At 46.3% G+C, this 25,309-nt stretch overlaps 1 protein-coding gene across 3 annotated transcripts in view; it reads left to right on the top strand.

The window, feature by feature from the left end:
- The window catches only part of MASP1 (MBL associated serine protease 1), a 61,304-nt gene that overhangs the window by 29,619 nt on the left and 6,376 nt on the right, over positions 1 to 25,309 (top strand). Inside the window, exons 6-13 of one of the 3 annotated variants that reach the window (XM_090275212.1) lie at positions 968 to 1,115; positions 2,396 to 2,514; positions 3,516 to 3,594; positions 10,017 to 10,154; positions 11,008 to 11,082; positions 20,677 to 20,814; positions 24,075 to 24,188; positions 25,052 to 25,237. In XM_090275212.1, the coding sequence (XP_090131338.1) occupies positions 968 to 1,115; positions 2,396 to 2,514; positions 3,516 to 3,594; positions 10,017 to 10,154; positions 11,008 to 11,082; positions 20,677 to 20,814; positions 24,075 to 24,188; positions 25,052 to 25,237 (997 nt within the window). Of the gene's footprint in view, positions 1 to 967; positions 1,116 to 2,395; positions 2,515 to 3,515; positions 3,595 to 6,170; positions 9,071 to 10,016; positions 10,155 to 11,007; positions 11,083 to 15,111; positions 17,574 to 20,676; positions 20,815 to 24,074; positions 24,189 to 25,051; positions 25,238 to 25,309 lie in introns of those variants that run through there. The other 2 variants (XM_090275206.1, XM_090275208.1) reach the window with 2 other exon arrangements.

Raw genomic sequence — 25,309 nt, 5'->3', positions numbered from 1 at the left:
AAGTCACTGAATGAGGGTTGAGGAGTTCTCATCCACAGAGATGGAAGAAAAAGAGTTAAAAACATAGGAAGGACACCGGACTGGGAGTTGGGAAATCTGGATCAGCTAATAGTGCCTATTCCCTTTCCTCCATCCCACTGCCTCTATCCTAGTCCAAACCCCATTATCTCCTGTGAAGTGTCCTAGCTGGTTTTCTTCTGTTCTCCCATAGCATCTAGGCTATCTTTATAAAAGTCAGATTAAATCAAGGTTGCACTTGGAAGTAAACATAAATTTCTCAACACACTGTGGCGCTTGCCTGCCTTTTCAACCACATGCATGCCTTGGCGCTCTCTCTATTCCAGCCACACTGGCTTCCTTCCTGTTCTTAATACTTTCCAAGCTCTTTCCCACCTTTGTCTTTGACCTTCACAAATGCTGTTTTCTCTGCCTGGAAAGTATTCTCCCCTCCTCCTCCAATGACAAGCTTTTATTCATCCTACATGTCTCAAATCTAGTGTAACCTCCTCAAGGAGGTTTTCCCTGGCCTCCTATTTAAAGTTATTATCTGCCATATTAATGGTGAATTATATAAGTTACATATGTTTTACTTCTTAAGTTGTAACTGTATAGCATATATTTATTGTTAGACTCCCCCAACTAGAGTGTAAGTTCTTTGAGAGCAGAGGCCTTTTCCACCCTGTGCACCTGGACAAGAATCTGCCTCTTTCTGAGTCATAAATGTTCACCTTTGAGCAGAGGATTATCAGCCTGCCTTGTCCACTGTCAGAGCCATTGTAAACTGTAAACAGGGAAGTGGAGGTGGAATGATGTGGTGAGTAGTATTGCTCACTAGAAACATGAGGGAATATGTACTAGGGTTCACACGAAGGCTTCCAGTAAACCACAGATGCAGTGTAGATGGGGTCCCGGTGGCAGCCACTGCTGCTCTGTTGTGATCCTTTTTTCTTTGTCTTGCCTCTCACAGATTAAAACTGGTCCAAAAGTTTTGGGACCCTTCTGTGGAGAGAAAGCCCCGGAACCCATCAATACCCAGACTCACAACGTCCTAATCCTGTTCCGCAGTGACAACTCAGGCGAGAATCGGGGCTGGAAGCTCTCATACAAGGCGACAGGTAACTTGGTCATCACACTCAGCCCCCATGGAGTGGTGGCTGAAGGATGGGGGCGGGGCACGTGGTACAGGCCTGGGACTCCTCTGAGGTTGTGGCGGGCCTCCCAGTTCTGCCACCGAGCACACCAAGGTGCATGCTGTCTTCTGACTGAGTTTCCCATCTATACAATGGGGTTAAGAGTGGCAATGATAATGCGTTCAGACTTGCAGTTTTTCAGAATCACATGGGGATTTAAAAAACAAAACTTGGTTTTTGAATTGCTCACACTGTGATTCATTGGGCCTGGAGAGGACACTGCCAGCTCTAGCCCTTTGCAAGTCTGAGGCAGGAATTTGGGTGTGGGCCTGCAGCTCAAAATGTTCCATTATGGCAGTTCATCTCCTGTGTTTCCCCCAGACTGGCAACATCCACAGTCCCCAATACCCCAAGGCTGCCAGTCCTGGCCCAAACACTGATACAGCCTTTTGAGCCCAGGGGTATACAATAACTTGAAAAAGAAGAGGCGGGCATCAGTGACAAGACCACAGCTGGTCATGACTAATTCAATTCATAAACTCCAGTATCTTGGCCTGGCCTGTATTTATCAAAGTCAGTGCCCAGATCTGGGGAGAAAAGTAAAGATAATATTAACAAAGGAGAGTTTGTCCAGGAAAAAAACGACAGGCATAACCCTGGGCCTGGGAATCCTGTCTGATTTAGCCTTTTGAAGAGAGGATTCAGGCATATGATCACAGTTTCACACTTTGAGGAATGGCCTTGGGAAGAAAGAGCCATTGGAGTCATCCTGAGTTCCTCAAGAGGGCAAACTACACCTAATGAGTAAAAATTACAATTATATAAACTTCATGTGAATATGGAACTCCTTTTCCTTTAATCAGATGAATCCAGTATGAAACGTACAGGTTTGGGAGGAACTGAGCTTCCTGTCACTATAGGAATGCAAATAGATGTTTAACATCTACTTTAGAAGATTTTTTTAAAAAAGATATCAGACAAGGACTGCACTCAATGATATTTAGTATGCTCTCCAACCCTGAGTTTTGATGAAATCATCTAGCCAACCACCTCCTTTTACAAATGAGAAAATAGAGGTCCCAGTTGAAAAGTGACCTGCCCAAGGTTCTAGTAAGTCTTCTTCATGAGTTATTAGGTCCAGGCCCCTAATACCCAGTTCTGTGGTTTTCCCACCTCCATCATGCCTGGTAATCCAGGGACTGGCCTCTCGCTGCCAGACTTTTCCTTGTTTTCTCACCTGCTGCTCTTCCATTGCTCCCCATCAGGGAAGGAGTGCCCAGAGCTACAGCCTCCTGTCCATGGGAAAATCGAGCCTTTGCAAGCCAAGTACTTCTTCAAAGACCAGGTGCTCATCAGCTGTGACACAGGCTACAAAGTGCTGAAGGTACAAGGTCCTGCCTGGGGAGTGGGGACCACCAGGCCAGAGACATTCTCCAGAGCCTCCCAGACCACATGGACTTCCAGAGCTTGTGATGGTCTCACCATAATGTTTCCTTGCTTCCCATAAACCTCCAAAACGTTCCAGAAATTCATCTTCTGAAAATTCAAAGCACGTGTCCGAGGCTCTCACTTCTGGAAGTGACACAAAAGTCTTTTGTCAGGACGTGGGCTGGTTTGAATTTCAAGAATTCTAGATCTTCTCAGCCCTTCCATCAGGACAAACAACCTTAACAAATTTAAAAGGCTTATTGGGATAAATGGGAATGGAAAGCAGAAATTTTAGAGGTGGCAGACAGGTACTGCTCACTCCCCCACTCTCTGAAACAGTGGTTCTCCTAGGAATCACCTGATTAATTTAAAAAACAAAGTCACCTCCCAGACCCTCCTGAGCTCAATGAAAGCAGAATCTCTGGGATGACACCAGTGATTGGTTTTCCTGTTATGTTGCCCAGATGAATCTTATGTGAGCCAAGCTAGAGGACCATTGCTCTCAAAGAATTGTTCTCAAAGTGGGGACCCCAGACCCCACTGCAGCATCACCTCACTTGTTAATAATTAAAAGGCTTAGTCCCCAGGGCAGACCCATGAATCTGAAACTCTGGGGGTAGAGCCCAGCAATCTGTGCAAAAGCCCTCAGGGATGCTGCCACTTGCTCAAGTTTGAGAGCCACTGCTCTAAGAAAGTAGTCAAGGATATAGGCTTTCCTTCAGAGAGAGTTCCCCAAACACCTCCCACCCAGCCCTTGACTCTCTCCAGGGTAGGAATGAGAAATATAAACTCAGCATCTATCTTTTCCTTATCTTCAAGCTTGTCCTTGGAGGCTTACGGCTGGAAAAGCTCAGTTTAGGACACCCATGTTTGTATTTTGAGCTCGTTTTACTGGGAAACCACCACCAACCCCACCTCTCTTTCTTCTCCCCACACCTTCTTCATGTTTCTTCCTAGGATAACGTGGAAATGGACACATTCCAGATTGAGTGTCTGAAGGATGGCACATGGAGTAACAAGATTCCCACCTGTAAAAGTAAGAAAACAAGAATGGTTGACTAGAAAGACAATGAGCTCCCCAGCACTGGTGGGATTTGAGCAGAGACCATACAAGGGGACACCTTGGCAGGTGCACTTTAAGAGAAAGGGGCCAGGAATTCAACAGACACGTGTGGGTTGGACAAAAAAGGCTATTAATGTTTCTTTCAGCAATAAGACATTAGGATTCCAAGAGAAACTTTTTGGGGGTACCAGTTTACTTTCCAAATACTAATTTTACCTCTGCCTACAGACAGGTTGCCAAACTTGCTAAAGGAATAACACGTCTCCAGGTTTGAAACTAGCTCTGGCAATAGCTAATTCAGTAAACTGTTTTGTCTCCAGTGCCGAGAGCCAAGTGACCTTAGCAGTCTCTATGTGACCTTAGCAGTCTCTATGTGACCATCAGCCATAGCCACTAAGACTTCTGGGGCAGCTTATGTTTTAGGGCTATGGGGTCAGCACAGAGAACCTTTGTGAAGCAGGGACATAGTTCTGCATGGCTCCTGGGACCCAGAGTTCCTGCCTTGTCTCTGCTCCTAACCCACCCTATGACCAAGACAAGATCCTTCTCCTTAACTGTAAACTAAAGAGTTTTGAGTAGCTTTAATATCCTGGTGGTTCTAACATAACATAGCCCATACAGGTCACCTAGAGAGCTTTGTAAAACTACAAATCACTAGCCTCTATCTCCTCTCTCCCTACTCAAGTGATTTTGATGCAAGACTTGTAAGGACCACAATTTTAAGAAACTCATCTATGGCAAAAGCAATCAGAAGAGGCACAATGACAGAAAGGAAAGGAAAGGAAAGGAAAGGAAAGGAAAGGAAAGGAAAGGAAAGGAAAGGAAAGGAAAGGAAAGGAAAGGAAAGGAAAGGAAAGGAAAGGAAAGGAAAGGAAAGGAAGAGAGGGCGAAAGGGAAGGAGGATTTGCTTTACAATAGACAGGTGAGAACTCAAGAGTTAGGATTGGTCCTGCCCACCCCTAGTTCCTGACTTCATGTAAACTTTGAAGTGTTGTCCTTTGTCCTCTATCTCCTCAGTGGCTCATAATCATTGGACTGGCAGATCCACTTGCATTGCCCCAAGGGAACACTGTCAGGGTTGGGGTCCCTTGAGGGAAACCCCAGGCAGAACTTGGGGACAGAGTGCCCTTGTTTTTAACTTCCCTTTTTTAATATAATGATGTGGCTGGAGTCAGAGCCCCATGTGAGAAAAGGCAGCAGGGGAGGGGTGCATTTTATGGTTTCAACAAAAAGTTTCTACAAACATTTACTGGATCCCTGTGCAGAGGCCTCCAGGGAAATCAGATGGAAAAGACAAGGTTCAGACACAGAGGAACTCAAATGTCAGCAGACACATCTGCCACCTCCTCCAGCATGTGGCTCATGTGTAGCACTATGGCTGAGTTCTACCCAAGCAAGGGGGTGTCCAGAGGGAAGAGGTAAAGGAAGGTGTGGGGTGTAGAGAACAGAACGTGTCTTTGGAGTCAGAAAGTTTTAGATTAAAATCCAGACTCAAACAGTTGAAGCTCCCTAAGCAATTTACTCAGTCTCTTTTGGCCTCAGTTTTCTGTATTCTTAATTACTCTGAGTACTGTGTTAATGTACATATCATTACTGTGGAGCACCGGTAATAAAAGCTCAATAAAGGCTTATTTTTCGCCTTCCCCCCCACCCCTACCCCACCCCAATTCTCTCACTAGGAAGATGTTTGGTTTCTCTCACTCATGCTTTTGGAAAGTAGGAAACTTTAATAAAAATTTTCTTCCATGGTGAAACACACACACTTTTTAATGGAACAGAAGTGTTAATAGAGTAAGGCACTACTATATTCAATGGTACTCTTTTATGTGAATTTCATTAGTAGACAAAAGAGCCTGTCATTCTATACCAAAGAAAATAGGAATATTTTCCCCCTAATATGAGCTGGTTCTCCCAGCACAGCCTGGATTAGGACTATTGGAATCCTTATGTAGACACACCCAGCATCTTTGCTCATTCACTGAGTCAGTATTTATTGAACACCTCTGTATCCCAGACATGCGCCAGGTCATGGGGGAGAGGCAAAGAGGAACAAGACTCAGAAGTTGAGAGTCCCTAGGGATTGTAGGGGAAGGGCTTCGGAACATACAGGAAGTGTGTGTGCTGTGAGGAAACCTGTACCAGACAGGAAGTATGGTAGAAATTACGGTTTGTTGTCCTGGTGCTGCCACCACCTTGCTGCAGTGACCCTGGACAAGCCCTGCTCTACTCTGAATGCCATCTGTTAAATGATGGTTACGATCAGATAAATCTGAAGCACATTCCAGGGATAGAATGTTACCATCTTCACCAGCCAGCATTTATGACTGTGCAAATTCTCTGAATGGTACAAATATTCCACATTCCCAAACTGTCTTTCACACTGGCTGTGCCTAAACTGTGCGTTCTTCATCAATTCTGGTGGAGCAATTTCTGTATTTCCTGCATGAACTGCTTCTGCTTTGCTTGCTAATTTTTCTCTCTCTCCCTTCCTCTCTTGCTTCCTTTCTCTGGACCTACTGATCCCTCTTTGATCTTCGCCATGGTGGCAGATACCGAAATGGATGTGGAGAGCGAGTCAGAGCAAGTGGCCAAGTGAATGACTGGACCCCACACTATGCAGACATCCAGGAATGGATCACTCACAAGACCCCCGGGGTCCCGGAGCTACTCTGCCCCTCCCCACCCCACCGACACTCCATTCCCCATTTCAGTTCAGATTAGAAAGGATGTTAAACAAGGCAACATAGTCTCAACTGGTTGAAACTCCTGTGTGTATGAGAACAATTCCTTTTGAGCGTTCACCCATTATTCAAATATTACTCTAGAAAATAGTGAAAAGACAATGTGAGATTGTTTTTAGCACCTCTAAGTGGACTGTATTCCTCTCAAAGGAAAAATGACTTTGATCCTAGAGACACGAGATTTAATAATATACAATCACATGGCCTTAGGTTGACCAGGTCAAAGTGGGCCCTGGTTTTTCCAATACACTCCACACTCCAAGTTTAAATGGGCCAGAATGCCTGTGACTTAATGACTTTAATATTTTTACCTGTTGCTACTTTCTCAGCATGAGTAGGTGGAACTAGAAATGACTCATGCAGCCTAGATTTTTAGGGAGTCTAGATATATCCTCATGCCTAAAAGTCTCCCTTCCACCTATAGCTAACACCAGGCTGAGATTCCCTCATGAGGGGTTCTTTTTTCTGAGGATTACACATTTTACATTTCTGAAAATTCACTGATTAAAGTTTACCAAAAGATAGGTTTCACACTTGAAATCAGCAGTCCTCAGCTCAGGTGCCATGGGACATTATTGGGTCATAAGTAGTGATAAGGGCTGCAGAGTGGAAGCCAGCATGCTGGAAATCTCTGCTTCAGCCTGAACGAAATCTGGATACACAGATCAGAGAAGCCTTGCATAGCATTGTGATTACTAGTCGATTTGGTGATGAAGTGGCCTCTGGAGGGAAGGAGCAGTTGGGAGACTGCAGTGCCAGATGATGGCAGGAGTGCCCCTATGGCAGGACATACAATGGTCACTAAAAGCAAGCATCAGGTGAATTGATACTTTTAAGCCCCCGAAGTGTAACAGATATTGTACTTGGTGTACTAGAGGGAATTATAATTTAGGCAGAAGGTTTGAAATGGACTCAAATAATTGTAATGCCAGGCAACATAAGATGCATACATCAGACAGAGGTCAATAAATAAAGTGCTCTGCAAAAATAAATATGGAAGCAGCCTTATCTGATTAGAAAAATGAGAAAAGGCTTAAAACAAAAAGCAATGTTTAAGGCCTGGAGGGTGGCGAGAGCATGAACACACACAGGGCTTCCCATGTGAGGAAAGCAGCACGTGAGAGAGAGGTACAGGAAGGGTCTGTGATGCAGGAGCACCAGTACACTGAGGGGAAGGCTGGAGATGAGGCTGGGTGGGAGGATGGGCCATCCCTGGGTTGAGCCAACAACTGTGATTCTTTAGGAAGCCCCCAAATTGTGGCAAAGAGTGTTTAAGGTGGCAGGTCAAGAAACATGTGTCTGAAAGAAAATAAATGACAGCAAAAAGTGACAGTGGAGATGAGACATGGGGTGCTGTATCCCATCCCAGAGAATAATGAGAAAGGGAGGCCAAGAGAATGGGACAGAGAAGGGTACTTCAATTCCAGAGTGTGGAAGTGGCCAGAGGAAGCTTTAGAGAAAAGGATGGAACTCTTCCTAAAGCCAAGAAGGTAGTAGACTAGCTAAGGAAGCAGTCTGGACATAGCATCTTTGATGGTGCTAGGCCTCTCAAAAAGAGAAGTTGTCGCCAGGACACAGAGAAATGTGGCTATTTGCCTACCACATAGACTTGGGGAGATGGTGCTCTGCTTCGCTGCTCACTCTACCAAAGCTGAAGTGACCACCACTTTCCACTATGTTCACCTCCCCTATGGTTACAGGACCAGCTTTGACAGCAGGCACCGTTACTTTTCTGGACTGATGTGAAAGCAGGCCCTGTACCCAGAAAATTTCTCCCCACCAATGCTGGCCATGTCCCGTAGCCTGACTGTCTCGCCATGTCTAGGACCAACCCTGGAATTCCTCCACCTGGAATTAGGTAACAGGTCTTGAGGCTACCTTAAGCAAAATCAACTGCTAGAACAAAGTTAAGGGAGACAAGAGTAATACCAAGATCCAGGCACCAATCAATGGTATTTCCTAAAAAGGGAAGAAAATTCTGATCTGAGACTCAGAAGGAAAACACATTTAAAACTGTTGATAGCTTTCAATAATAAATATTATCACTTCTGGCTGTCCTAGTGCTGACCTTTACATGCTCTCCTCACAGAGGAGAAGAGTGTGTCTGCATTGAATGATGAACACAAATGGGAACAATTTGTTCAGAGGGGTTGGAGACCAAGACAAAACATTAGCCAGTTCTCCTGGATTTTGCTTCCCTCATAGGTAGGGGGGACCTACATTTACTCCTGGCTTTTTCTTTCCTCGCATGTAGGAGGGACCCTCTGCTCCACCCTGAAGGGCCTTGGAGTTAACTATATTTTAAATTTGACAACTCTTTGTTCAATCAAACAGACAAATCTGGAGTCCTAAAGTTAAAAGTCACAATACCTGAATAGCATTTCACGGGTAAATTGCCACCTTTCTGTTTCACAAGGGAAGCAGGTAAAATTCAGGAAGAGGGAAACTGGAAATATTACCAGGGCCTTGGAATGCAGTCCTCTGAAATTATTAGAAGACTGACAACTAATGTCCATTGTTATCCAGATAATATGATTATAGACAGCTTCAACTAGAAAATGGATCCTTAAGAACTGCCAGTTTGGTTTATTTAAAAAACACTGAGTATAAGGTCAGGTCTAGTTCCCTGACCATAACACACTATGTGACCTTAGGCCAGTCAAGTTTACCCTCCGAGTTCATGTGTAAAATAAAGGTGATATTCTAGATTACCTGCCTTACTATTTCTTTACAACTGTGGAATTCTGTGATTCCACTATGATTCTTCAATTCTGGTGGAGGCTGTTCGACCTAAGATTAGGATTTCCTTGGACATGAACCCTACCCCTAATGGAGAAACACCACCCCCATGAAGAAACACTGACATTTTGAGTCCACGGCCTCTCACCTGGCTCCTGGCAAACTGGTGACAGTCTCTATCAGTGCTGGAAACTCCCTTGAAACATGGCTGGATGGGCAATCGCGCCTAAGACCACCTCTGAGCAGCAGGCATCTTTGGTCTTATCCTACAGCCAGTCCCAATGTCCAAATACCAATGACGGGAGGAAAGAAGCAGGTGAAGGCTACAAGCTCGTTCACCCTGACCCGACCACCTGACTTCTGTGTCTACAGAGAGCCAGCAGGGTGGTGGGACTGTGGTGGGTGCACTTCTTTCTGTTAACCTTCTTCTTCTTCTTCTTCTTTTTTTTGCTAAGCTCCAATGTGAGCACATTAATGGCTCGTACTCAGCATGTGGTTGGGTCTGGAAAAAACTGAATATTCTTTGGTTCTTGTCAGCCAGAAATTTTTGGCTGAGCCATAGGCTTCAAGTTTGGGCAGGAGAGGCTAAAAGGATTGCACAATAGACCTGAAAGTCAAGGAAAGGGCCCTGGTGGGGAAAAGTTGGGGCTGCTTAAATCTCAGCAGACCTGCCTTTGTCCTGAAATTGATACCAGACCAGATGAGCTGACCACATAGTAGATGGCAGAGACCCCAAAAGCAAGGCCACTGGTGATCACACAGGTTGTGCCCTCCATAATCCCTGGGGCATCATTCTCATAGACTGAAGTTGTGTGCAGTGTACAACCTGCACATCGGTATTGGACAGACCTGAGAGATAGCCCCCAAGAAGAAGAGCAAAGGGTAATTGAGGGATCTCACTCTCTTCTCTCTCAGTTGCAGACTGTGGAGACCCAGCAGAGCTGGAACATGGGCTGGTCACCTTCTCCACAAGGAACAATCTCACCACATACAAGTCTGAGATCAGATACTCCTGCCAGCAGCCCTACTACAAGATGTACAACAATATTACAGGTGAGCCCTGCATGCTAAACCAGCCCCCTCCCACTTCATATCCTCTGGGTCTCAAGACTAGGTTGAAGGCTGAAACAGCCAGTCAGTGGACCACAGTTTGGGAGGAATTGAGAGGAAAAAATTACCTTGCCTTGCCTCTCCCTGGCTCAGGTGTGCACCCCAAGAGTTAGGCCACGTGGCAACCCTATATCTACACATACACACTCAGAGCCTCCCACAGAGAAGAACCCCTCAGGGAGATGGGAAGGCTGATCAGTCCTGCCTTTGCCACAGACTAGCGCTAAGAAAATTCTCCTAATTTCTCAAAGCCTCCAAGCCTTCACTTCAAAAGGGGAGCAGTGATACAGCTCACAGAGCTACTGCAAGACTCAGATGAGATGGTAGACATGAATGTGGTTCATTAAAGAGTTTGGTAAGTGGAGAAGGAAGGGAAGGGCAAGTGTACCACAGGGCACTGTGTGAACAAAGGCCTGCGTGACTAATGATGAGAAGTGCCTGCCAGGTGCTTGGCGGGGCTGGGGAGGACTGGGCAGGGATGGAGCAGCTCTCAGACAGGCTGGCAGGAGTCAGATTGCAGAGCCTTGGACACCATGTTGAAGCATGTGGTGTTTGTTTCTGAGGGCAACGTGGAGCTATTGGTGATATTGAGCCAAGAAGGGACATGGTCAGAATCTCACTTTAGAAAGAGCCTTCACCTTGCAGAGAGGACTGGCTGAGAGGGACTGTCATTAGGAAGACAATTTGAAGGACTTCAATGATGTACAGTAGAGGAATTAAGAATACAGATCCATTTTTCATGTGCTTCAAATCAACCATTTTTTCCTTTTTCTTCAATATTTCTTCATTCTCCCAGGTATATATACTTGTTCTGCCCAAGGTGTCTGGATGAATGAAGTACTGGGGAGAAGCCAGCCCACCTGTCTGCCAGGTACCTCACCCTCAAGTTTTCTGCCTCAAGGTCTTCTATTCAAGGCCTTTGGGCCTCGGGTGCTCTCGGGGAGCAAGAGGCATGATGTTTTGATTGTTTTTTAAGCTACCTTTTGAGGGTCAAAGCTCAGAAAAGGCCAGCCTCACACCTTCTCAAACCAACCAGCCTCTATATTCACCTGTTCTATCAGGCCAGGAGCCTTTCTGTCTTCACTCTGCAGTTCTGCTCCCATCACACCAAGTTTTTATCCCATACAAATTGTGTGTGTTGGGAAAATCAAGAAAGTAGGCATCCCATCCTCAAGCACTCATTGTGCTGTAAGGGAAACAAACAATATGAGATAACATCTCTAGGACAAAGTAAGTTCTTTCAAAGATCTATGTGTTCAAATCTTACTGATTGCTGTCTCCCCATGGCTCACCTACTGAACCACTTCAAAATGAAAAAAGACTTTCGGTAACAGGGAGTATTACTGGGCACATGGATTTAGAGCATATTTTGTAGAAAGTTGCAACAGCATTCAAAGTATGGATGACTTGAATCACACTCATGGTGCATATGTGTGTGTGTGTGTGTGTGTGTGTGTGTGTGTGTCAACTAATTAGAAAATTTTACCCCTGAATGCAAACTTAGGATTAAACATATAACCCACAAAAATTAAAGTTAATATTCACAACACAGAAATTTATGCTTTAAGAAAAAGCAAGAATGGCAGCAGGTGAACGATAAAACCATTCAACACAGCATAAGGAGCAGTATTGATTCTGTCTTTGCGTTCGCACCTATAAGAAGCCTCACAGTATGGTTAAGTATTGAGTAACATTCATATCTTACTGAATTAGAGTGTTAGGTAGAATGAGATAATGTTATCACTCAGTAGGCTTCTAGATGTTAGACTGGATGTTAAAACGGAAAGGCTGTGGAGTCATCTACCATTATCCTTTCATATGAAGAAAGTGTCAACGTTTGGAAATCAGTTTTGGCTATCACAGGAGCTATGGGATCCCAGAGAAGGAGGAAGTCATGGCATGTGCTTGTTTGAGAGTGGAGGGGTGAGGACTGGTTAGGAAGACTTCACCTAGGAGGGCTTTATGCTTAAGAAAGAATTCTTGAGGAGGTAAAACAGGGGAAAGGTCCACCTACCCATACTCTACTAATCCCCATTATCTCATTTAGGCTTAGCTAGAAAAACTCCCAAGACTTTACACAGTTGGTCAAGCCTCAGAGAAAATGGGGAATAGTAGAGCTCTGACAAACTGGAGGGTCAAATCTCTATTTCGCTAAAATACCATGTGGGCCAAATAAAACACTGCTGCAGGTGGATTCCATCATGGGCAGCTGTGCTGCGACCTCTGGAAGGGGAAGAGGCACTGAGGTGGGAGTCAGGGCCTGGATCCTACTCCTGGTGTTCAGGGCCTGGATCCTAGTCCTGGTGTTATTAGTTCCCAGTTGTGATTTTTGGTAAGTAATATTACCTCTCTGGGGCTAGGATTCCATACCCCAGAAGTGAGGGAGCAGAATCATATGATCCATAACATTCTACAACTTTTAATGGTCATCATCCTCTATATTTATACAAAGCATCTTGGATATAATGAGTCATAAAATATTTTAACACTTGGTATGGGGCAGAACCATGGTGTATCATTAGACCAAGCCAGAAGTTTAAAAATTTGCTCCTCCTAAAACACTGAGATTGAACCCAGAGGCAAGCCAGAATGGGAAAAACTATTTCGTTGGTCATCATAATATCCACCTTTCCAAGAAAACTGTTAAGCAAATAGTATATTTGTTGCTTATTTTACACATGAGAAAACTAAGAATCATTGAGGTATGATTTATCCAAGGCTACGCGCAAAAAGTCAGGGGCAAGGTAGAAGGTGAACCCAAGACTTCTGACGTCAGCACAGACAATGATGAGCCATTATTGATTCTGCTTATATTTCATGCCATCCTTGTGAAGCCCAAATTTTAGAATATCAAATTTTTATTTTAAAACCCCTCCCTCAGCACCTCCAGTCGCCTAAAGCCCAAATCTGGCTTCAGCACAGAAGCTAAGGTATTTCAAGAAGACTCCTTTCTCCCGGGAAAGACAGGATGTGGAATGGTGTCAGCCTAAAAGAATGACCCTATGTCAATGAGCTCTCTCAAAGGCTTGTTTCATTATTCAACCTTTCAAAAGTACAAGATCATATCAAGAAGAAAAACAGACTTCTGTAGAGAAAATGAACCTGGAGTCACAAGAAATGGACTCTACTTCTGGCTCTGCCAATAATGACTTTCAGTATGCCACTTGCCTTCTTTGAACCTTGGTTTCTCCATCTGTAAATTAGCTATTCTCCATGCTTCCCCAACTCTGGCCTTCTGCAACCCAGGTTATGCCATTGGCACCTTGGTTGGAAAAAGGCACCATTCAGCACCAGCTTTGTTGTGATCATGGACTAAACCACAAGCATGTCTTTCACTAGATGAGGGCTTTTCAGTGCCAAATGAGTCATTGTGCAGAGCTAATCACAGACCAACCTTGAGATGTCACCTTGTAGGCTGCTGCTTGTAATTGGGAGTCTGGCTTTCAACTGTGAAAGGCCAGACCACAGAGAGTTAGCAGAGGCAGACTTACATCTGGCCTGGGGTGAACACAGGATGCCTCAGGATCACATAAGACACATTTGGCATCAGGAAGAAGAACATCTGAAAAGGATTAGGTTTCTGAAAGCCTGACTTCCCAAAGTTGCCAAGAACACTCAAATGGTCTTTGGTCTTTAAAGAGACTGTTGATAGTTTCCAGGACCAAGGGGTGTAGCCTGACCATTTGAACCAAGAGGAGGCCCATGCTTACACGAGGTTTGCCCCCCAGGCCTAAGAACCATGCTGGGGGAGGCCCATGTGAACTTGTTCTTAGCCAGTGGGGTCTGATACTGAAGACCCTCTGTTCATGAGCCAAAGGTGTTTGGCTGAGGAGGCTGGTGGTGCATGTGCATGCTCGGGGTACAACTCAGTGGAACGAAGTTTGATCAGACCTTTCTTCGTCCCCTGAAGGTACTACAGGGTTCCTGGGTGCAATGATGGGTGGCTCAGAACAGGGCCCATGCATCATTGCTTGTAGATTATGCCATCTTTTTCTATCCTTAGATGCCCTAGGCATCCATTTACAGAATGAGTCCTTTATGCTAGAGAAGAAAAGGTTAGAGGGCCCATCACATGATCTTTACATGTAATGAAGCATTGTAGGATATAGGATGAGACATTGCTCTTAGAATCTAGTTAAGCCCCTGTTACTTATCTTAACAGCCATGTGAACTTGGGCCAGTCACTTAACCTCTGGAGAGTTTTACTCACCTCTAAAATGAGGGTGACCAGGGCATATAAAATAAAAGTTTAAGGAATTTGGAATTTGAAAGATCCTTGGAGATCATCATGATCAACTACCTCAGTTAGCAGATTAAAAATTGAAGTCTAGAGAGGAAAATTTACTTACCCAGACTCACACAGCACATAAGAGAGAAAAGCCAGGTCAAGGCCTTCGGTGTCCTTGCTCCCAGTCCACTGATTACTGTGACCTACTAGACAGTCTTTCAGTTTCCTTTCGTCTCTCAAAGCACATGACCTATGGTTTTCAGAAGTTTTCCAAGTGCCCATAGTATGAACTACTTCTGAATAAGATGTCTTTCTAGAGAAAAAAAAAAAGGAAGAAGTGATCACTGCTAGAGATAGACCTGGCTCAAAGTGGTCTAGGTCAGAAGTGATCCTTGCTAGAAATGGCTCAACATGGTGATGGTCCATGAATGAAGTGGTCTGGTTCATAGCTGGCCATGGCTACAGAAGGTCCAGACTACAGGCTGGCCAGGCTAGAGAGATTTAGGTCAATCATGACCCTACACAGAGCTTTCTCAGGCTCTGGGATATAGAGCAGGGTCCTGTGGTGGCATAATCTACAATGGGGAAGATGTAAATTTCTCTTAGTGGCTCTTTCCACATGGCTGACCTGACCAGTGTCTGTCTCTTTTCCCCACTCCCTCCTCCTTACAGTGTGTGGTCAGCCCTCCCGCTCCTTGCCAAACCTCGTCAAGCGGATCATCGGGGGTCGGAATGCTGAGCCCGGCCTCTTCCCGTGGCAGGCCCTGATAGTGGTGGAGGACACCTCGAGGGTGCCAAATGACAAGTGGTTTGGGAGTGGGGCCCTGCTCTCTGAGTCCTGGATCCTCACAGCAGCCCATGTGCTGCGCTCCCAGCGCAGAGACAACACAGTGACACCAGTCTCCAAGGAGCACATCACTGTCTACCTGGGCCTTCATGACATGCGGGACAAATCGGGTGCTGTGAACAGCTCAGCAGCCCGAGTGGTGCTCCACCCAGACTTCAACATCCAGAACTACAACCATGACATTGCTCTGGTACAACTGCAGGAACCCGTGCCCCTGGGACCCCAAGTCATGCCCATCTGCCTGCCAAGGCCTGAACCCGAAGGCCCGGCCCCCCACATGCTAGGCCTAGTGGCAGGCTGGGGTATATCCAACCCTAATGTGACAGTGGATGAGATCATCAGCAGTGGCACGCGGACCTTGTCAGATGTCCTGCAGTATGTCAAGTTACCCGTGGTGCCACACGCCGAGTGCAAGACCAGCTATGAGTCCCGCTTGGGCAACTACAGCGTCACAGAGAACATGTTCTGTGCTGGCTACTATGAGGGCGGCAAGGACACATGCCTTGGAGATAGCGGCGGGGCCTTTATCATTCTTGATGACTTGAGCCAGACCTGGGTGGCCCAAGGTCTGGTGTCCTGGGGAGGGCCTGAAGAATGTGGCAGCAAGCAGGTCTATGGGGTCTACACGAAGGTCTCCAACTATGTGGACTGGGTGTGGGAGCAGATGGGCTCCCCGCAAGATCTAGGGGAGCTCCGGGTGGAACGGTGAGCTGACTGAGCTCCTCAGGGCCTTCTTGCTCTGCCCCAGCCCACATGAGGCTGACCATAGACTTCTGATGGCACACTCCATGTTACTCACCAGACCAAATGGAATGGAACCTGCTCCCATTGTCCTGAGACATCCCCAGGGCCCTGAGAGGCAGCAGAGTGGTATAGAGAAAAGTCTCTACACAGAAGACCTGGGTCCATGGCCCTGGGCAAGTCGCTTCCTCTCTCCAGGCCTCACTGTCCTCAGCAATATGAGGGAGCTGGATGTCTGGGCCAATCCTAGCACTCCTTCCTCTCAGGACCACTTTATCCCAGTGCCCTTATTCACTCCTATTCACGTATCAATATCAAACCCACTGTTGGTGTAACTGGGCCTGATTGTTAGAAAATGCTTTCTTCCATTGAAAGGAACTCTGAGTCCCTATATTTTTTCCAGCTTTGTCATTTGGGCACAGACAAGTCTGGTTCCTCCTTTAGGAGAAAACCATTCAGATATCGGAAGATGGGGACCATACTGAGGCCTCCGTCTCCTGGTGTAACCCCTGGAGTTCTCTTATCCCTGGGGTTTCTCTCCTAAAAGCTTCCGTAGTCCAAGATATAGCCTTCATGCTCTCTATTAAAGGGATGTCAAAGAACCAAGAGAAAGCTGGGAATGCTTGGGTGACTGGGCAAGGGGAATAGCAACCCTGTTAAATTCTTTTCGCAAACTCCGAGCATGTCATTTGGAACCATATGTCACTCTCAAATACCAGCTGACAACAGCAGGGTGTCCATCCCTGCTGCTCCAGACAAGCATGAAGCAGCCTTCCAGCCTTGAAATGTATCATCTGAAAAGTCCACCTGAGCCCCAGCTCCAGGCATGGAGACTCATCGGGATTGCTTGGAAAAAGAGAAGGTCCCTGCTGTGCCCCGCTGTGCTTCTGGGCAGGAAAATGGAAGAAGGATGGGCTAAGGACATTAGGAGTGACCTCATCCCACCAGGCTGCCCAGTGTACCCAGAGTCTGAGCTCTTCAGAGAATCCACCCAGTGTGGATATTCAGAGGGATTCACTCCTTCAGCTTCTGGACCCTTATGAAAGGCAGCAGAGACTTACCCGTGAAAGGCAGTGAGAAGAGACCAAGAGCCAAGAGTCCTGGGCCCTAGCCCCAGCTCTGCCCTCAACCAGATCTATAACCTTTCACAAATCTCTTTTCCTTTTTGGGCCTCAGTTTCCCCATCTGTGAAAGGAAGATACTAGAGCTCCTTTAGAGTCCTTTTAGCTCCATCACTCAGTGCTGCTGGTTGCCAACAGCCTCTTGTTGGCCCTCACAGGGATGATGGTCCTCCTGTGATTTTCCACCAGAGAAAGGCAACCAGAGAAGCCCCTGAGAGGGATTCCAAGAGAACAATTAGGAAGTGTCAACTTTTCTAATCGGTTCTTGAAAAACCACACTCCTTTGCCCATGAACGGTGCATGTAGAGGATGCTATATATTGTATATTTTATACCACAAGCTCACTACTCTGTAAGGTGCCTCTGCACTCCATTTCTCCAGTCAGGGGTCTAAAGTGGAAATAAAACCTCTATGGATAATCAACAGCCTTCATTTGGGAGTTTGGTTATTGTTGATATCTATGTGTTTCGACTCTTTGAAAAGAAACTTGCCTCTTATAAAGCCAAAACCTCTCGCATGACAGAAAAAGTACAATTTTTTCACCTAGACATCATCCAAGAAAAAGTGATGAGGAATGGGGTTCGTTATTGGCATGTGCCCTTGAGCCTGCACTTCCTTCATTGCAATGCCTGTTATTTAAGTCCTTAACTTCAAAGAGCTCAAACTAACATGCAGGGCAAGGTCCTGTGTTTCTAGGTCTCACACGGGCAAAAAGAGGTAAGTGTCATGAGTTAGAGATTGCAATATTATGGAAACTTAAAGGTGCAAGAGATCCATATGGCTGGAGGGGATCTGGGGGGCTTTGCAGAGACGCTGCAAAGGCTGCAATGGGAGATTGAAGAGACAGAGCCAGATGGGCAAACATCAAGCAGGAAAGTGTGCACAAGTAGAGTGGGAGCCTGGGGATTACAGGAGAGCAGAAATAGTCTTGAAAGCCACACTACATGTGCACTCTGTCCTGTACCTAGTGATTCTCTAACTTAGGGTATTATTATCAGAATGGCCTGGGATGCTTTTTAGAAATGTAGATTCCTGAGTCTCCCCTGGGAGATTCTGAAATCAGCAGGGCTGGGGGTGGGCAGCATAGAGTGGAAAGTGGCTTGTGGGGGGTGGGGCGGGGGACTGAGCCAGAAAGAGAGGTTGGGAAGCTACTGCAATCATTCTGGAGGGAGATGGTAAAAACCCACCAAACCTAGAGCTATGATAGCACAGTTGTGGGGGTGGGGAGTTTAAAACATTTCAGTGGTGTATTCAGCAGGGCTTGGTGTCTAGGCATAGACATCGTGCAGGTGCAGGGTGTGGGGGCAGCACAAGCTAGCCTGTCAGTGAGGGCTCTCCATGGGGTGCTCTCATGCTGTGCCTCTGTTTAGAGTTTGTATTATAATGACAATGTCATGCTTTTTACACTACTGAGAATTAAAACAATCCTAAATCTTATTTTACACTTTATATAGCTGGTTTCAAAGGTTATCATGTCTTGTGTTCTATTACATTTCAGATTTTTACATTCATCTAAATATTTGAACTGTGTGTTGTGACATATAGAGACACTGAGGGTCCATGAGGTTACATGGAGTAGAAGAGACACATTACTCTCTGCTTCCCCCAGTGATTTTTTTTTTTACCAGGAAATTCTGAAATCAGTGGTCTGACAGTGGGCAGCATAGAGTGGAAAGTGCCAAACAATGGAAATACCAGCATGAGTGGCATAGAGGGATGAGAAAGAAGAGACAAAAAAGAGGGATCAGGAACACAGGAAGGGAAGTGCTTCAGAAGCCAAGGAGGGAAAGTGTCATGAGAGGTGAAAACTAGTGAACAGTGCAAACACCACAGGATAGTTCAGAGGAACATCTTAGGCTGGACATTCCCCAGGGACAGGTACCCAGTCTCTACTGTGAAGTCTGCAAGAATACCCAGGAAACAGGCCCCAGGCTGGTGTTTAAAGTTCCTGACCCTCCCTCATCTTTCTCCCTCCCCCTCCTCCTTCTCCTCATTCTTCTACTTCTCTCTCTCTCTCTCTCTCTCCCTCTCCCCCGCCCCTCTCCCTCTCTCCCTCTCTCCCTCTCTTCCTCTATCCCTGTCTCTCTCCTTCTCCTCTCCCCTTCCTTCCTCTCCAGGCTTCTCCTAGGTTTTTTTTAATCTCCTTCCTGAGGCAGAGCACTGCCCTTACATTCTCCCTTTTCTATGGCTTATAGTAAAAATTATATGCTCTGATCTTCTGGTTGTGGTCCCTTGAAACCTACAATTTTTTTACTGAAACCCCTGACTCTTCAAATGAAAGTCTGTATTTCCAGACTTTGGTCTGTGCTTTACTCTTTCAAAAGTCAAAGTTGTATCTAGCCTCACCTAAAGCAATGCTGCTCCAGCTTCAATATTGAGGAGTCACAGGGCAAGGAGACTTCCTAGTGATGAAGATAACATTTCAAACAGTATCTTCCTATATACCTATATAAGTATGTATCACTATTGAAGTTCTATTTATGGGCCCAGAGCCATTCTATCTCCATCTATGTTTATGGGTCTATTAAATATTCAAATGACTACTTTACTTCTAAGTATGTGCAAAGCATAGCACTTCTTCCAAATTGAAGGGAGAGGGGAGGATGTGGAGACTGTCAACTCTTCTTCCCAGAGGCTTGACTACGGAAGGGAGGAGGAGAGACTTTGAAATGAATAGGAAACAGAGAAGGTAGACATTTGACTTTAGAATAAGAAGGGCTGGCTATGTTTTGGAGGCATAGACAAAGGGGAGATGAAAAATATAGGAAAAGGATAAGAATCCCTAAAGCCAGGTCCTCAAGAGTTTAGAAGTGAGGAGATCCAAAGCCAAGAATTAGCCCTGAAGCGAAGAAAGTTTACAGAGGAAGCAGATGGAAAGAGGAATGGTTGGAGCACTTCCCACCCAGTAGACTCTGAGTATCTGCTGAGAAAGAGAGAATTATAGGCTCACATAACTGAAAAATCTATACCAAAAGGCTTCAGGTATGATTAGGTCAGGGAGCTCAAATATCAGGATACAATCTCTCCCTTCCTTCACTCCTCACCTTCTAGCTCCACTTTTCTCTGTTAGTAACATTATTCTTAGCAGATTCTCTGTGAAGTGATGGTTGGTTGGTCTGGGCTTATAGCCGGTAGCTTAGCAACCCCAGCAAAGAAAAGGCCTTTTCTCTCTCTAATATCCTTAGCAAAACTCCCAAGGTAGGCTTTCATTGGCCTTTTCAGGGTGACATTCCCATCTCTGAGTAATTGCTGCAACCAGAGGATGAAAGGCATTAATTAGTCAGACCTGGGTCACATCCCAACCCTTAAAACCAAAGATAAAGTCATTACAGCTCAGGACATATAGACTGGGAATAGAGGAAAGGTGGATGCCACGGGAAAATTGGCATGCTGTCTCTGAATGGGCCATGGACCTTGCGAGACCAAAAAGTAACAGATGTTCCTAACAGAGAGAAGTGAGCTGGTAGCTCTGGCAAACTGCAAGATGGAGCTAAGAGTGTGACGTGTCCCTCCCTCCCTTGGATGCAGTGTGTGGGCTCCCTAAGTTCTCCCGGAAGCTGATAGCCAGGATCTACAATGGACGCCAGGCCGAGAAAGGCACCACCCCCTGGATCGCCATGCTGACTCACCCAAATGGGCAGCCCTTCTGTGGAGGCTCCCTTCTAGGTAAGGAGAGGGTGGAAAGGGTGGGAGACCCAGGTTAGGGGCAGGGTGGAAGCAAAGGTACCTAACCCTCTTTCTGTAGACAGATCAACACTTCTTCATAGAGAACCACTGTCTACACTGGTAGCAGGGCCCAGAAGTACACTGTTGTAGACATAGCCATTAGCTGGATCCAGGAGACATGTGTTCCTATTCTAGCTGCCTCCTTTAGTCAACAAACACCTAATGAGTCCTGGCCAGTCTCTAGCACTTGGAAGGGCCAGAGAGTCAGCCCCTCAAACATGCATAACTACATGTGGCTCAAGGGCAGGCTGTACCAATGCTGTGGGATCAGGGAGAGTCAGGATTTTCACCCTAAAGAAGTTAGGGAAGGGAGATATGCAGAGGCCTTGAATGCCCTGCTTAGACATTTAAATTTTATCCTGTACACTAATGCAGGTTTAGAAGCATGTTTGGAAAGTTCTCTGCAGGGGTCACGTGGATTGAAAAGGAGGGTGACTCAGAAGCTCAGGATTTCAGTAAGGTGGCTACTGCAGTAGTGGGGAGGGAAGTCATTAGCTTCAGAATAAGGACAGTGGACAGTGATGAAAGTGAGGCAGATTGAAAAGCATTGGGAAATAGGATCACCAGGATATTTTTAATTCTCACCTGAGGATATGTTACTTGATTTGAGAGAGAGAGAGAGAGAGAGAGAGAGAGAGAGAGAAGGAGGTGGGGGGTGGGGGGAGTTGGGGGGTGTGGGAGGAAAGAAGCCAGTGATAGATTGAGCCACCCAGCCAGGACAAAAGCATCAGAATTTCGTAATGGATTAAATGTGGTGGAAGTAGGAATAAGGGCAGGAAAGGAATGGCTGACAGATCTTCCTGCTGCAATTTTGTCTAGATAACCTAAGGTTCACTCCATCTCTGACATCATAAGAAAAATTAATAACACTCTAGAGCCCATAGCCAGTTCCTGGTTTGATCCCATCACAGAGAAAAGAGGTCTGGACAGCTCCCGTGGCTGCAGGCCTCATTCCTCACTGACCCACCTCCTCAGGGTGCAGTCAGGTAAGGACAGCTCCCATCAGGAATTTGTGCACACGGGGAGGCACCGGACACCGTGGGAGGTGTGAAATGGCAACCAGGCATTACCCTCCCCTGTGAGGAATTGATCCTTACATCCCCCCCCCCCCCACGAAGATGAGCGTTCCCACTCTCTGGAGCCTCCCAAGTAGCACAGAGAATGAGTACAGGTGACAGGGGCAGCCCTGCGGGGAGTGGGCAGGGGAGGAGACAGAGCTAGAAGGACAGAGATAGGGGGGACAGAAGGAGACACAAAGAACATGAGAGAGACCTGGAAAATAAAAGGAAACTAGAGAGAGAGAAAGAAGAAAATAAAAGTAAACAAATATGGTGGATGGAAGAGAGACAGGTAGGGCACAAGATACCCAAGCGAGAGGAGAAATCAGGAAAGACAGAAAAGCAGGGAGGAACCAGAAATGAAGAAAAGGTCAGAAGAGAAGCGGAGAGATGGTGAGTAGGAGCAGACAGGGAGAGTGGGGAGAGAGACCGCTTTATCAGCCATTGCTGATTTTGTTAGAATGTGAGTGAAAGAGATTATGTGCCCATGGTTTTTAGAATTAAATTAGTTTTCTTAAGCCTTGAGTTTTTTAAGTTCAATAATGTTCAATGTTAATTTGTATCTACTGCATGTTTATTTCTTATCATGTTTTGAAGATGTTAGAAGCCTGTTTCTCTATCCTCAGCCAAGCGGCAAGTTCTCTCATGCTCTACCCTGCACGGCTCTCATATCTGGAATCTCTCTCCTCCTGCTATTCAGTGTTGTAGAGGGAGTGTGGGCTGGGAGAGGACAGAGGAAGCAGGGAAGCAGGAAAGGGGCTGAGGGACAGAGGGCGGAGGGAAAGCACCATGCTCTCGGTGCCCACACTGAAAGCTGGGCAGAGGGAGCCTGGCTCAGGGACTCCAAGAGTATTTGCAGAGCTGGGAGGTAAAGTCCCATCTCTGGACTCACCACTGCATACCCCTGAGTTCATCTAAATGGCTCAGAGCCCTGTTCTGAAGCAGGGTTTCCTACCTGACTACCTGGTCCCACTTTATCCACCTGGAAAATTTGGACAACAGCCCCTGGCTATGGACAGAGATCAAAAATGCCTCCAGGGAAAGAGGGTGGCCTACATGGAGCTCTATTCAGAACCCAGTAGCCAGAGCACATAGCAGGTCCCGAGAGAGCCAAGTGGAGCCCGGAATCTGCTGCAAAAAATACCTCTGCCTGGGACTCTGAACTCCAACCTGACACCCCCCACCCCCAAGCTCTGGTGTCTTTTTCCTTTTTGGTTCATCCTGGTTGTGCCTCTAGGTTTAGTTATTTATGGGTTTATCATCTGCTTCACCTAAAGGATGAACCAAAGCCTGACTATTAAGCAAAGAGCAGGAACCTGTTCACTGAGGGGAAAAGGCACCAAGATAGAAGAAGTGCTCTAGGCTGATGCTCAGGAGACCCAGGGTCTCACCCTGGCCTGCTGCTAACCTTCTGGGTGACCCTAGACATCCCTGCTTTCCTCCAGGCCTCAGGATCCATATCTGCAAAATGAGAGGTTAGGATCAGAGCAATGATGGCAGTGGGATTATCTGGGGAACATTTAAGATATACTTGTGCTTGGGCCATACCCCCAGGACTTAGCTGGTCTGGTTCCAGGCCCAGGCACTCTTTTTGTTTTGTGTTGTTTTTTTGTCTTTTTAGTTCCCCGGGTGATTCTAATGTGTGTCCACAGTTGAGAAGCACCATGCTAAAGCGGTGCTTTTCAAACTTTAGTGTGCATAGGAATTGCCTGAGGATCTTGTTAAAATTCCCAGATTTTCCTACTGAATGCAGATTCTGATTCAATAGATCTGAGGCAGGGGCCTGAGAGTCTGCATTTCTAAGAAGTTTCCAGATGAGGTTGTTGATGTTGGTCCAGGGACCACAAAGCCGGAGGAGTGGCCAGTGAGCACAAGGTTTCGTGTGGACCCACCTTGGGCTGTCTGGAGCTCACCAATCCTATGGGTTTAAGGGAGCCCTGAAACCATGTTTAAGATGTTCAGCCTTGGCTTTGGTTGGAATAGGCATACAAAATGACAGAGTTAACTCCTCATCTTTAGATTAGGTATGAGTGTTTGACTTGGGGCTTTGAAGGGCAATGGAGAAGGGTATCCCAGAGTAGTCTGAAGGCAAGACAGGTCGGGGCAGTGCAGGGCAGTGTGTGTGCACAATTCTCTTCTCAGGCTCCAACTGGATTGTGACCGCTGCTCACTGCCTCCACCATTCACTCGATCCAGAGGACCCAGTCTTCCACGACTTCTACAGGCTCACCCCTTCTGACTTCAAAATCATCGTTGGTGAGTGAGGGGCAAGCTGATTCCTGAAGCCAGTTGTGGTTCTGGGAAAGGGGTGTGTCCACTAACTCATTCATCAGGGCAAGACACCTGGGATGAAGAACCAGCTTGGACTAGAGTCCAGGGACCTAAGTCCAAGCTCAAGGCAATGATTTCCATGAGCAAGTCATTGAAGTCTAGGCCTCAGTTTTATAATGGGAAAATAAAGAGCCCAATTTAGTTTCCAAAGATGCTTCAGGCTTCTGTGAATCCATGGTTTCAAGTGGATCAGACACATACAATCCAAGCTTCCACTCCCTAAGGCCACCAGCCTATTCAACTCAGTTCCCTACCAACACCATGCTAGAATCTAAGGACACAAGTATTCTTAAAATCTAGTTCCTGCCCAATAGGAGCTTACAGACTAATAAAGGAATAACATATAAGCAGGGAGACCTCTAGTATAAGAAAAAAAGCAATAAGTTCTGTAGGAGAAAAGCAGATAAAGTATCATGGGAACCCATAGGCAAAAGACTTCTGAGGAATCTAACTCAAGAATTGAAGAGGCTTCATGGGGGAGGCAGCACATGGCCCAGGCACTGAAGGATGATTATATGATTTGAACATGTATGCGATGAGCACTGGAATGAGTGTTTTAAGGCAATGAGATCAGCGCATGAAGCAAGACAGAGACGGGAGCCCATGAGAATATGTCGGGAAGAGCAGGTAGGGCAGGATTGCTGGAAAAAGTGTGAAGGAAAGTATTAAAAGAGTTCAGGCTGGAAACATAGGCTGGATGGGAGACGTAGCTGACAGGGGGCAAGAAGAGACCTTAGTTTCTGTGCCTCCATTATCTCATGTGCCTCATGTGCCTTATTCTTCCCTAGGTAAGCACTGGAGGTACCGGTCAGATAATACTGAACAGCATCTCGAGGTCGGACGCATCTTCCTCCATCCCCTGTATGACCCCAACACATTTGAGAATGACGTGGCTCTGGTGGAACTATCAAAGGGCCCAGTGCTGAATGACTTTGTGATGCCCATCTGTCTGCCGGACAGGCCCCCGGAGGAAGGTACCTCTCCCCACCCTTGATCTCGCCTCTGCAGAACAGCAGGTGCCTCCACAGAGACTTCTTCTCCAGCAC

This window comes from Furipterus horrens, unplaced genomic scaffold (assembly GCF_987537825.1).
Source record: "Furipterus horrens unplaced genomic scaffold, mFurHor1.1.pri manual_scaffold_1, whole genome shotgun sequence".
Lineage (NCBI taxonomy): Eukaryota > Metazoa > Chordata > Mammalia > Chiroptera > Furipteridae > Furipterus > Furipterus horrens.
This window is presented reverse-complemented; position numbering and strand designations above follow the sequence as displayed.